Source organism: Felis catus, chromosome A2, assembly GCF_018350175.1.
Source record: "Felis catus isolate Fca126 chromosome A2, F.catus_Fca126_mat1.0, whole genome shotgun sequence".
Classification (NCBI taxonomy): Eukaryota; Metazoa; Chordata; class Mammalia; order Carnivora; family Felidae; genus Felis; species Felis catus.
In genome coordinates this window covers 61,355,100-61,367,730 of record NC_058369.1, presented here as the reverse complement: position 1 = coordinate 61,367,730, position 12,631 = coordinate 61,355,100, and the positions used below count along the sequence as shown (strand labels likewise).

At 56.5% G+C, this 12,631-nt stretch overlaps 1 protein-coding gene across 2 annotated transcripts; it reads right to left on the bottom strand.

Annotated features, from left to right (window-relative positions):
• Window positions 1-1,513: 1,513 nt before the first annotated feature.
• On the bottom strand, window positions 1,514-10,696 carry YKT6 (YKT6 v-SNARE homolog). 2 transcript variants are annotated; one of them, XM_003982579.6, is made up of 7 exons: window positions 10,454-10,693; window positions 8,222-8,304; window positions 6,036-6,136; window positions 4,981-5,085; window positions 4,629-4,694; window positions 2,436-2,537; window positions 1,514-1,801 (listed from the first exon to the last, which is right to left on the bottom strand). In XM_003982579.6, exons 1-7 carry the CDS (start codon window positions 10,555-10,557, stop codon window positions 1,766-1,768), a joined length of 597 nt encoding a protein of 198 aa, XP_003982628.1. In that variant the 5' UTR covers window positions 10,558-10,693; the 3' UTR covers window positions 1,514-1,765. The 2 variants fall into 2 exon arrangements, with proteins under 2 accessions (XP_003982628.1, XP_044908020.1); XM_045052085.1 differs by lacking the exon at window positions 2,436-2,537 and having other exon boundaries at window positions 10,454-10,696.
• Window positions 10,697-12,631: the final 1,935 nt, after the last annotated feature.

Sequence of the window (12,631 nt, the reverse complement as noted above, 5' to 3'; positions counted from 1 at the left end):
CCCTAATCCAGGAGTCCCGGCAGGGCTAGCCTCTGCTCCAGGCCCCCCTCCCCTGTCTCCTGCTAGACAGGTCTAGGTGAAGGGAGTTACAGCTTAGGCCTGGGGGTTAAGGACAGGAACTGCCCCAGGACTCTGCACCCGGCTTCCCGAGGAAAGGGGCCCCTGAGGCTTGAACAAAGCAGAGGACTATTGTGGAATTTCAGAAGACAAGTTTATCCAGATAAGAACCTTTCAAACAGAACAGTTAGGCAGCAGTTACTATAAAATACACTCTTTGCCAAGTGCTCTTCGGCTGCACAGGTGTGAGCCGGCCCCACCCACCCCCACCCCCACCCCCTCCTCCTCAGCCACCTCCAAAGCTGGAGGTGTCAGACACCACGCTGTCCTTAAGGGGAAGTCAGAGCACCCTGGGCACCAGTCAGCAGGTGGGTTGGCACCTTGCTCAGGGTTGCACAGGGCAGGCTATGTTAGAGGCCGACGCAGTGCCCAGAGCCAAAAGGGCAGCTGGCAGGTACACCCATTAGGGCAGGGTCGTCAAGAAGCCATGAAGTCCCACCTTCTAGCCCAAGCAAGAGAATTCAGGGGCTGGCACTTGCTGCCAGGGCAGTGGGTGGGACCTCCTGGGTAGGTTAAGAACCAGCTCAGGGAAGGACCCCCTGGGACGGGATCTTGTTTGACACCACCCCAGGAAGGGCTTTGTGGGGAGTGGGTCCCAAAGGTGCATCATGAGCTGGCATCCTCTGGAAGTACTTAGGACAGGGGGAGGCAGCAGGGCCTGAGGGGGCTGGCAGGTCTCACAGCGGGGGCTTGTGCCTCTGGATGGGGCGGGCTCTCAGGCAGTGCTCCTGCGGGGGTCGGGCTGGGGAGGCGCTGGCTCAGACCACACCCATGGGGCATTGGGAGGCTCGGGATGGCCGGTACCTGGTGTTGGTGCCCAGGAACAGCAGCCACAGGAAAGGCCACTTGCTAAGGCACACAGGCCCCAGGTGGTTGCTGGGACAGTCTTGTTGCCAGCGAGGCAAAGGAACACGGGTTAAGAGACCACACATACTGCTGTGACCTGGTGGTCAGAGCCCATCTGAAGTTCAGGGCAGATGACCCCCCGTGCCCTGCGCCCCCACAGGCATTTCTGTGCAATGTGATGGATAGGCAGTGCCCTCAGCAAAAGGTCAATTCAGCAGAAGTGCAAAGGTACCCCAGAATCTGTGAAGCCTGGTGACCATCACCTCCCACCGTGGACCTTGGCCCAAAGCACTGGCCTACACCCTGCTCGCCCCGACCCCTCACGCCCACCCACAGTGGGTTTCCCAAGATCCGAGCCCCAGGTCTGTGCCCCCAGCCCTGCAGTCAGGCCTCCCCTCAGCTTACTACAGAGTTAAAACAATCCGGGCACAGATACAACCCAAATGCAGACTAAGGCCCGACAAGGTTGGCCCCAACCTGCTGGGGGCCTCGCCCAGGTCAGGGGCCCACGGGTCTTCCCAGGGGTGAGAGACGAGCCCGTCAGCATCCGTGTGAGTCACTCAAGAGTTTATGGTTTCATCTGGCCCAGTAATACATCCCTGGGGGCCTCAAACCATCTTTCCAAAAATCACCAGGCATGTAAATTTGAATGTTCCCCACCCCCAGGCCATTCTGCGACCCCTCGGTCCCTGCCAAGGGCTCCAGGGGTGCAGAGTCTTCCTGTGGTGGCTCTGCTTCTCCAGGGACTGTGGTTCTGATGCGAATGACTGGCGTTTGGCCCAGGGGCCTCTGCGTGCTGCTATCACATTACTGCACAGCATGAGTTCTGCTTCCGGGCCTTGAAAGAAACAAACAGGAGCTGGAGAGGATGGAGGCCGCCAGCAGCCCCACCAGGGCACACGCGGCGGGGGGCCCCGTGGGGCTCCAGGAATTGGACTGCTGAGCCGGCTGGAGGACCTGGGGGCACCTCAGAGAGGCGGGCCTCCGTCGGTGGGGGGGAGGGAGAGCGAGGCCGTGTGAGGCAGCCTGAGTGTCTGACTTTGGCCCAGTCTGTGTCCCCAGGTGCTATCGGACAACACGTGTGGAGGTGGTACCGAGAATGTCTTCAGAGGACCGGATAGATCCCCTCTCTTGCCCCCAGACTCCACAGGCCAGGCCCCTCCCAAGCTCACAGGAAAGCCCATGTGTAAACTCAGCCCCACCGCCGTCCAGACAGCAAAGCACCTCTGTTGCAGGGAGACAATGGAGGCAAAAGAGCCTCTTTGGGAAGACTGAGCACCGATATGCTCTGCGAGTGGCGGGACCAGGAGCTGAGCAGACCCACCCTCCTGTGGCGCCTGATGAGCCTGCCTGCCGCTGCTGCCAGGCCTCAGCCACCTCCTGTGCTCTCCCCACGTGTCACTGAACGTCCCGAAGGCTCATGCGGTATAGAGCCCGAGGGAGGGGTGGCCAGAGCCAGGGCCGGTGCTCACCGTTTTATAGAAAGCTTTAGACTGTGTCCCCAGCACTTCAGACTTGGACACCAGGTCATCTAGTTTCTCCCCCCGCTCCAGCAGAGACTCCATGGTGTTGTGCTGCAGGGTCAGAGAAGAGAACACTCTGATGTTCATAGAGCAGGTGGACGTGAGTCCCTCCTGAAGCTCAACCACGGGGAGTGCGTCTCCCTTGGGCTCCTCCCTATCATGCGTCAGCCGTGTCCCAGACTTGCGGATGGAACAGGACCTAGTGACTGTCCCACGGGGTGCCCACAGCACAGGCTGAGACAAGCATGCTCCAGAAGTCACTTACACCCGCCCTCACACACATGTATTCCCACCAGACAGACTGCGCCTCACCTTCCTGAAGGGACCTGTGTTTACGTGTGAGCACTCAGGGAGCGGCCGCACCCACAGACCTGATCTCGGGGTGAAGGAACAAGGCCCTCACAAGAGCCCCCTGCCCTGGGGCCACCAGGAAGTGGTCGGCTCGCTTCCAGCCTGGATGGCCATTGCTGGAGCGGCCACAGGGCCCCCGGAGACCTCTTCAACGGGAGCGGCAGGAACCCAGGCACACGAGCATGAAACACGCGGACCCAAGAATAAGCAACGATGTGCTTCATCTCTACGTGCAGCTGAACAGCTTAGGTTCTCACCACGGAAGTTAACCAGATGAAGACACGGAAGGGAAGAATGGCAGGACCAGAGACCTGATTTTTGTAGCCAGAATAGGGCCGGGGCTCAGTTAGAAGCCATGGGGGAGTAGGCGGTACAGGATGCACACACCTCAAGACTGCCATGTCTCGCTTTCCTTCCCGAGCCTCAAAACCACATTACTTGAAGCATGGTCCCGAACACTTGGGTCCTGCCCAGACCCGAGTCCAGCCCCAGGGGACACCTGTGTGCACGAAAGCTGAGCTGGTGTTGGCAGGAGTTTTATGTCTGGGCAGGGTTTTCCCCCGGTACCTTTTCTGGGCTTTGCATCCACTCAGTCAGGGATCATGAGCCGCTGGGCATTGGTGGCCTAATCATGGCGCTGCACTGGGGTCAGGGTATAGAGATAAGGACGAGGGAAAAGCCCCCAATCATGACAGCTCACATGCTAGTCAAGGAGACACACGAACAAGTAGTGACCACGCGGTGGCATCCTGGAGGCCTGTGCACAGGGGCACCTGCAGGGGTGCCAGGCAGGAAAGGAAGGCCATGAGACCGTGGGGCCGTGCCAGGGAGCCTACAGGTGGCCCCACAGATGTCCTGAGACCCGCTGAGGAGCTATGAGCAGAGGGTGACATAGCGATGGTCACCGTCTGCTGGAAAGACTGGTGGCAGGCAGGAAGCGAGGGACCAGGTGTGAGGCAGAGGACACAAGACCAAACTTGAAGTGAAAACAGATGCCTCAAGAGCCGAAGACAGATCAAAGCTTAAAAAAACAAACAGACAAACAAAAAAAGTGCCGGGAGAAGCTGAAGCTAAGGTTATAAACCAGGAGGTCTCAGGCAGGATGCAAATTCCTGGTCTCCTGGCTGGGGCCTGACGACCCTACATCTGTCTTTAGTCAGCACCGGCAGCTGTCCCCACAGCCCACACCCTGTAAGGGAGGCACCCGCTGGGCTTGGAGACAAAGTACCGAAGGCACCAGCACAGGGAAGGAGAGCCACAGAACTCAGGCCATCACAACCAGTAACTGCCAGAGGGGAGCGTTGGGGGGGGTGGGGGACCACACTGGTGCTCCACATGGACCCCTCACAACAGGCAGGAGGGCTAGGCCTGGCCTGGCCTAAGCCAGTCTGGCTTCGAGGCCTTGGACGCACGGGGAGAGGCGGGCAAACACCCCCTGCAGAAAAGAGCTTGGGGAGGCACCTGGGATGCTCAGTTGGTGAAGCGTCAGACTTCAGCTCAGGTCCTGATCTCGCGGTTCGTGGGTTTGAGCCTCATATCAGGCTCCGTGCTAACAGCTCGGAGCCTGGATCCTGCTTCGGATGCTGTGTCTCCCTCTCTCTCTGCCCCTCCCCCACTTGTGCTCTACCTCTCTCTCTCTCCCCCTCTCAAAAATAAATATTAGGAGAAAAAAAAAAAAAAAGAAAGGAAAGCGCTTGGACTAGGACTCCCAACAAGCCTTGATGGTGTGCACGGTGGCCACCAGGCTTTCTGCCCCCAGCTTTGGGACATGCTGGCCCCCGCTCTGCTTACCAGAATGATTTTGGTCTCATCCAGCTCAGCCTGCACCTTACTCATGGGGTCAGCTTCTCGGGGGTTCTAGGGGAAGAGCCAAGAATAACATCAGGACCATTTGGAAACAAAGCTCAACCCAACTGAGCTAGAAACACTTTCCCAAGTTAAAAACCCTCAGGCTGCTTAAACACAGGACAGAGAAATGGAAGCCTGCTGCGGGGCTCAGGTTCCAGGTCTTAACGTGGGCCCCTGGATGTTTCAGAGGGATGTCGACACCAAGGCTGCCTGGAGTCACCTACAGCCACGGCCATCAGGGCTGCCGGCCTTCCTGTGCCACACGGCCTCTCCTCGGGGCGATTAGACACCCTACCTGATATCGACTGAGGTGGCCATCTAGGGCCGTGTAGTGAATTGTAGCAGGGGATCCGACTGGCCACTCTATCCTGTCCACCTGCTTGGAGAATTCGTCTAGTACCTGCAAGACAGAAGAGTGCATCAGCACCGCCACAGCTACAGGGCTTCAATGGACAGCCTCACCCAAGAGAGGCTGGCAGGCCTGGGAGGAGGGAAGAGGAGGACAGCTAGTGGCCAGGGGCACATTGAAGCTCGAATTATAAGTATTCTGGTAATTAAATACGAACTGTACCCAGCCTGAGATGAACTTCATCTGGAGAATGATAAAAGCATCTGAATTTTAAACTAAAGATTTCTGCTTTGACACGGCCATAAAATTCTAGAAGAAAAGGTACTGGCCCTCTCATTTTCCAAAACAGTTCTTCAAAAGGGAACTGGATCCTTCCGATTTAAGTGACCACCAGATTTCACAGGCTTGTAAGTGCACTGTACTGTGGGAGGCTAGGGGCCAGAGCCCGTAAACAGGGGTTTACGGTAAGTGTTGCTTAAAGGACTGATGGACACACAGGTGCTGGACCCATGTGGGGAAGGAGTGCCCATCACCGTAGCACGGGCAGAAGCACGGAGGTGGGAGGGCCCACTGTGCAGGGACAACCTGACGGAGGGGAGGCAGCCACAGAGTAGGGCACAGAGTCCAGTGTGGCTCAGAGGAGCCACGATCACCATTGCTGAGGGCAGAGGCAGGAAGAGAGTGGCCAGAGGACTGGCAGGGGCAAGAACACAGCCAGAGCTGGCCCTAGAGCCCATCCCAGGAGTAGGCTGTGATGCTGAGGCAGACAGGGTGAGTCAAGGTGGCACTTGGGGACATGAGCCCAGACACAGGAGGGATGACAGGCAGAAATCAGTGCCAGGGAAAGAACTGGGAAGGGATGCCAGACTGTCTCTTGGTTTAGGGCCAAGAAAAAACGGCTGAAAATGGGTTGATTTGGGACACACTACTTCATTCCCTGTAACTCAGGCACTGACCCCACTTGTCGATCTGAGCCCAGTCCAGCCACACTGCAAACTCACCTTCTCCAGCAAGGTAAAGGCCACCCGAGACGGATATTCACTGTCAGCAATGACCACCCCTGCAAGGCTGTCGTTTCGCACGTAGACGTGGCACAGATATTCTGAGGAGAAGTCAGACACGCATGTGGTGACTTGAGGCCCTTAGATGTTTTCAGCCCTGATCATCAAAGCATCACAATGCTGAGCCCTTGCCTTCTGGATCAATGAAGCTTGCACGAACAGTGCATAACGGAGCTCTGCCACCAGCATGACCCAATGTCTGCTTTAGGACGAGCCAAGGCCCAGGGGCTCAGTGTGCAAAGCCAGGGGAGCAGAAAACATCCCAGGCAACACGGTCCCAGGTGTGTTTCTAAGTTCCATCCTGAGCTCTAGATCAGGCCTGCCTGCAACTCAGGGAACTGCATGTCTCAGGCTCCATTCTGTTTCCAAGCTGAAGAGACCCCGGAAGAGACAGCCTCCAATTTCTTAAAAAAATCCCAATGCGCTTGCCTGGGGTGCTCAGTCAATTGAGTGTCAGACTTCGGCTCAGGTCATGATCTCACAGCTTGTGGGTTTGAGCCCCACGTCCGGCTGTGTGCTGACAGCTTAGAGCCTGGAGACTGCTTTAGATTCTGTGTCTCCCTCTGCCTATCCCCTGCTCTCCCTCTTGCTCTTAAAATAAATAAACTTAAAAAAAAAAAAGAGAGAGGCACCTGGGTGGCTCAGTCGGTTAAGCATGTGACTTCAGTTCAGGTCATAATCTCGCGGTTTGTGGGTTCAATCCCCTTGTTGGGCTCTGTGCTGACAGCTCAGAGCCTGGAGCCTGCTTCGGACCCTGTGTCTCCCTCTCTCTCTGCCCCTCCCACACTCGTGCACGCGCTCTCTTGCTCTCTCTCAAAAATAAATATAAAAAAAATTTAAACATTCCTATAAAAGTGTCCCAGAATCAGGAAATCACCTCTCGGGGCCTCAGGTTCCTCGTTACGGGAATCCTGGCCTGTTGTGTTCTGTGCTGGACTGGAGGGCGTAAGGGAGGGAGAGGAGAGGGGAGGACAGTGGAGAGAAGGTCCATCTACAAAAACATGAGTCCCTGCTGCCTATGGATTCCTGTGCCAAAGCCATCAAGTTATCCAAAGGTACAGTCTGTACAAGAGCTTCTGCAAAACATTCATTAACTAGGATATGAATTTTTGTCATTTTACAAAGGATTCGAAGACGATGCAGCTAACCACACCCCGCGGTAAAAGGGATGTGAGGGCAACAGCTGACAAATAAGAAGCTTCTTGTCCTTAAGACGCTCAAGCACCAGACCCTGGCACAAACAAACAAAAACAACGACAGGGGAGAAGGAGAGATCGTGAGCTCCGCAATCAAGAAAGGGCAGAGATAAAGGAGAGCGGGGTGGGGGACAGGACCATCACCGACACTCTCCAGGCTTTGTCTGCACTCCCATATAAGAAAGGTTCAAACGTGAACCGAAATGCATGCATCCGCAGAACTGGAGACGCTGGACCAGTGCAGATGGAACATCTCTAAGAAACCTGGGAAGGCAGACATGGCCTGAGGAAACCAGACTATTTCCATGTTCACGATCCAATTTCACTCCTGCGTCGTGAAGGGTACCAGGATCTCATGCAGAACAGATGCACCATCAGGATGGTGACCGGGCCTCCAGGTCACAAGACCAGGGCAGCACTGTGCGACGGGCGTCTCCGCCCAGTGAGGTTCACGTGATGTGTCTATACGACACGTCTGTCTTTCCTTATCGGTCTGTACAACATATGCCTCTACGATAAGAGCCTGAAGACTCTCATGGGAAACCTGAATTGTGAACAAGTAAAAATACTGGCCGAGAGAAAAACAGGATGAGTTTTCGGATTCCTGGTCCAAAACCTAAGGAGCACAGGACACGGTATTACCTCAACAGGGCTGGTTGCAAATCCTTTTTTGAGATGTGTCCAGCTCTGGAGGGAAAGAGAAGGATTCAGGAAGGCCGTGTACAGCTCCAAGAGTCAGACCCTCACCTGAAGCAGGTGTGAGCTACAGGGGCACACTGACTTGGGCGGCTCAGATGGCAGCAGTGGGCTCAGCATCGTGTGCAAGCAGAAGGAAGAGGAGGGAAGAGGGGCAGGCCGGCAGTGTGCAGAGAGCCATGAGCTGCCTGAGGCGTGATGGGGTGCACACCAGGGAGGGGGCAGTCCTCTTACCTTGTTCTTTGACTGAAGCTCTGCTGCCCTTGGCCGAGCGCTCCACGATCAGCTGACTCGTGAAGGTCATGAACTCCTGAACACTAAGAAACATAACACAGATTACCTACTCCTGTCACCTTGTCACCGGCACAACGGAAGGTGACCTCCGAGCTTGGACACTAAGGAGCTAGTGTTTCTTGACTTCACTCGTTGCCTTCCGGGCCTCGGCTACAAGCGATAAACGTGGTTTTGTTACTAATTGCCCCGACCGTTCACACCACACCTGCTGCTCCTAGTGCGCCAGACGACCCACTTCCAGACCTCTGGGGCACCTACTGCAGGCTTCCAGGATGCTGACGCTGTGGTCAGCAGAGGCCCTCGGACACAGGGAGAAGCAGGAGGCAGCAGACACGCAACCAGGTGGGCTGCCGCACACGCCAGACACTGAGGCAGGATGCACACACGCCGTGGATGTGGCCGAGGGCACAGAACCCGGCCTAGGGTGCGCTGGCTCATCCGAGGTACGTCATCCAGGCTACTCGGAGACAACGGCTTGGCTGAGACCAGGAAATGATTTGTACCAGGGCCGTCGAACAGAGAGATGTGGCCGGAATGGAAGAATCACAGGTGACAACAGTGCAGCCAGAGGGACAGGGGCCAACAGGAAGCCTGTGACTGGGACTGCCATGCAGGGGGCCATGTGGCGTGAGGATCTCCGACCCTGCGGTGGACGTCCTCAGCTGGGACCCCAGCTCCACCATGTGCGAGATGTGTGACCTCCAAGCAAGTTACCTGCGGCACTGTGCCTCAAGTAGGAAATCCAGATTCGCTATGATGGTCACACGAGTGCACAGCACCATGCCTGGCGCACAGCAGCAATTGCTCCATCACCCTGAGAGAGTGATAGGATGGAAACAATCCCACAGAAAAGACGTCTCCAAACAAGGAAGTCCTTGCAATAAAACCAACCAGAGACAGAGCTCATAGCAGGACTGTCACTAGACAGAGAAGTTACACTCTCGCAAAAGTCTGCACACAGAGGCAGAAAAACAGGGGAACCATCTGAAGGTTTCACAACCTGGGGTCTGGTCATCGTGAGGCAGGAAGGATGGGAAAAAACTAGATCATCCACTGCCTTAAGAGGATGTGCCTAGAGTGCCGCAGCTGTGCTCGCCACCAGAAACCGGTCCGGGAGCCCTCACCAGTGAGGTCACAGTCCCACAATGAAATCTCTGAGTACCCTCCGTAGACAAGGGCCGGGAGAAAGAAAAGGAACCACTTGGCGAAGCCGGCACCGAACATCACAGACAAGGAGAGAATGGAGACCACGGTAAAGGAAACCGAGTATCAAGAAGGTGCTTCACTAAGGACCCAAAACAAGCCGAACATTTTACAAAACAACAGAAACGGTTTTAGATTCTGCCAGCAAAGCCCTCTCATCAGGAATAGGAACTGTTGAATTCTGAGTCCAGACAACAGTGTCCACTAGCCCCGGGGACCGTGTGGCCACAGACATGGACCCTGGAGGGTCCTTCCCCTTCTGTGCCTGAGTCACCCAGCCGGCCCACGATGGGCTGCAAGTGTCTGCTGTGTCTTCAACACAGTTTCCTGCTACTAAAGCGTCCAGAAACAGGAGAAGCCTATAGGCCTACACATCCCACGCTTCCTTCCAAATCCTCAGCGCAGACCCTTTGGCCCCATCAGGGCTCCACTGGAAGCAGCACACAGTGAGTCCTGGCTGGTTTCTCGTGGCCTCAGTGACTCCGTTGGTAAAACGGAGTACGCAGATTATACCAATAACCTTCCCACGGAGTCGCTGGGAAAGCCCATCAGATAGCCTAAGCGGCTCCCAAGGTGTGGCGCCCAAGCTGCCTAGGTTGGAATACAGACCTCTGGGCCCCAACCCTCTAGTTGGGGACGTCTGGGTGTGAACCTGGGAATCTGCACTTTTTCCAAGGCCCCTGATAATTTTATAACGACAAGAATATGTAAAACAGCGAGTACGGGAATAATGTTCTAGAATAGCATAAGTCTTTTATCCAGCGAAACGAAGATGATTCCTCGAAGGCACAGTCCCCAGACCGAGGAAGAGGCCATCGTCGCGCTCCTCCTAAGGAGGCCGGGGCCCGCCGCCCACCCCCGCCCTCCGGGCCTCCCCCCACCCCCCGTCCTCCCCCACCCCTCTCCCCGCCCCCCAGGCCTCCCCCCCCCCCACTCCGCCCCCTTGGCCTCCCTGCCCGGGCCGCTCACCTGGACCTCTGGAAGAAGCTGAAGGAGGACACGTCGTACGCGGCTTTGAGCAGCACCGCCTTGGGCTCGCCTTTGTACAGGACGCTGAGGCTGTACAGCTTCATGGCGCCGCGCCCTCAGACCGCCCGCCCGGCCGCGGGACGGGCTCGCACCGAGCAGCGCGGCCGCCGCCCCCGACGACCGCCGCCGGCTGCTGACGGGTCCGACGCCGGCTTCCCCGCCTGGCGCAGGGTTCGCTTCCGGTTCCGGTCGGGTGCCACCGCCCCGGTCCCGGCGGAGGGATTTCGTGCCCCGGATGCAGATAAGCACGGACGGAAACACGAAGGCTGAGGGATGAGGGTGCAGGCAGGCGGTGCGGGCCAGGCGCAAGCGCAGAACTTCTGCCCCGCCCCCTCCGGCCTGTGTAGGGCCACCCTTTCCCTGTGGGGGTGTCCTGCCCTCTCCCTGTGGGCGTGCCCCGTCCCCTCCCGGACCGCCCTGTCCCTCGTGGGCCTCCCCTTCTGTCATGAAGTGTCGTGCCCCCTCCAGCTTGTCCTTTCAGTCCTGGGTGTCCTGAGTCCTCCCATACACAGGCCCTCTCTCCCTCCCTCCCAGACTGTGCTGAGCCTTCCTGGGCAGCTCCTGGGAACGGCACCCGCAGCCAGTGCTCTGTGGACCCTAGAAAGGACTGTGATTTACGGGAGGACTGCCTTCCTGTCAGTGTGTAAATCGAACCTCCTTTCGAGTGAAGGGCAGGAAACTTTTCTTCTCGAGGCTCCTGCAGGGATGTGAAGGCACGCCTCTCATTTCAGAGGATTGGTTCTGAACACGTCCTTGCCACGTTTTCCTCCTGCCCCTGGTCACACAGGACCCGTCACCACAAACCTGCAGGGCTACGTGCTCCTCGGGCCTGCCCACTCTCTGTCTGGGCACTGATATAGGCCGCAGACCGTTGACAGAGAGGAAACGTCAAAACAGCAGAAAATCCGCCCCACACTTAGGGAGCAGTGTGGTGCAGTGACTTAGAAGACCTCGTTTTGCTTGAGTTGTCGACATAATGCTTTGTGGATGGGTGGGGATGGGTGAGGCGCGGTTCCACGAGGGTGCCACATTGGCCAGTTTCTTGTTTATTAAATGGTATTTTGTAATCAGCATCTTGCAGGCCACCTAAAAGGCCCTTGGTCTTTGGAAGCTGATGGCAAACTTACATCATCGCTACGCTACAAGCAGCTGGGTCTGAGATGATGGGACAGAGACGGCACTTGTGACAAAGCGACAGCATCACTCTACACATGCTCAGCAGTATTCATATTGTGGTTGGATGCTGGGGGCTTTTCCTAGGTGTCAGGGGCCATCCTGTGCAGCGTAGGTAGCATGTCAGGCCTCAGACCCACTAGAGATCGGTAGCACTCCACCCATCACTTGGCAACCCCAAATGTCTCCAGCCATTGGCAAATGTGCCCTGGCAAGCAGTGGAGAAGGCTGTCTCTGTGTCTAAAGGAAGGTCTCACCACCTGCCCCTCACTCAGCATTTTCCTCACTGGCTCTCTTCCCTATGCAGATCGTGGAAGGGGCTCTTCCCCATCCCCCCGTCTGGGTACAAAATGCCAAGGACAGACATTGGCCAACACCAGGCCAGTCACCCGCTGATGCGGGCACACGACAGTCTCAAGATGCTGTGCTGACACTGTGGTCCTCTAGGGGGCACAGTGACAGCTGTTTCTGAAGAAAACCCTGGCTCCCCTTTTCTTTGACGCTGAAAGTTGTTCAAAAGGACCAGGAGGACAGTTCTTGGTTGGCACAGGCTTACATGTATTCACTTGACACATAACAGCAGGTGTCCCACAGCTGGCCTCATACCAAGTGCTCTCCGCGCACTCCCTTGTTCTATCCTCATGAAACAGAGGAAGACGTTACTATCGCCTTGCAGACACAGAATGACTTGGGTTAAGGAAATCTCTAGGCACATGTCAACACTAAACACACAACAAACACAGCCCAGCCCCTCTCCCCCCAGGAAGCCTGGCTCCCAAGCCCCCCAACCTCATCATCTGTCTCACTGAAAAGCAAGCCCACCTTCCACTGCGTCAACCCCAGCTGTCACCCAACTTGGATTCAGCCCGGCTCTGCCACCAAACCCTTAACCTCTCTGAGTCTCTCTCTTGTTTTCATTTGTAAAACTGGGAACATATCCCTTTC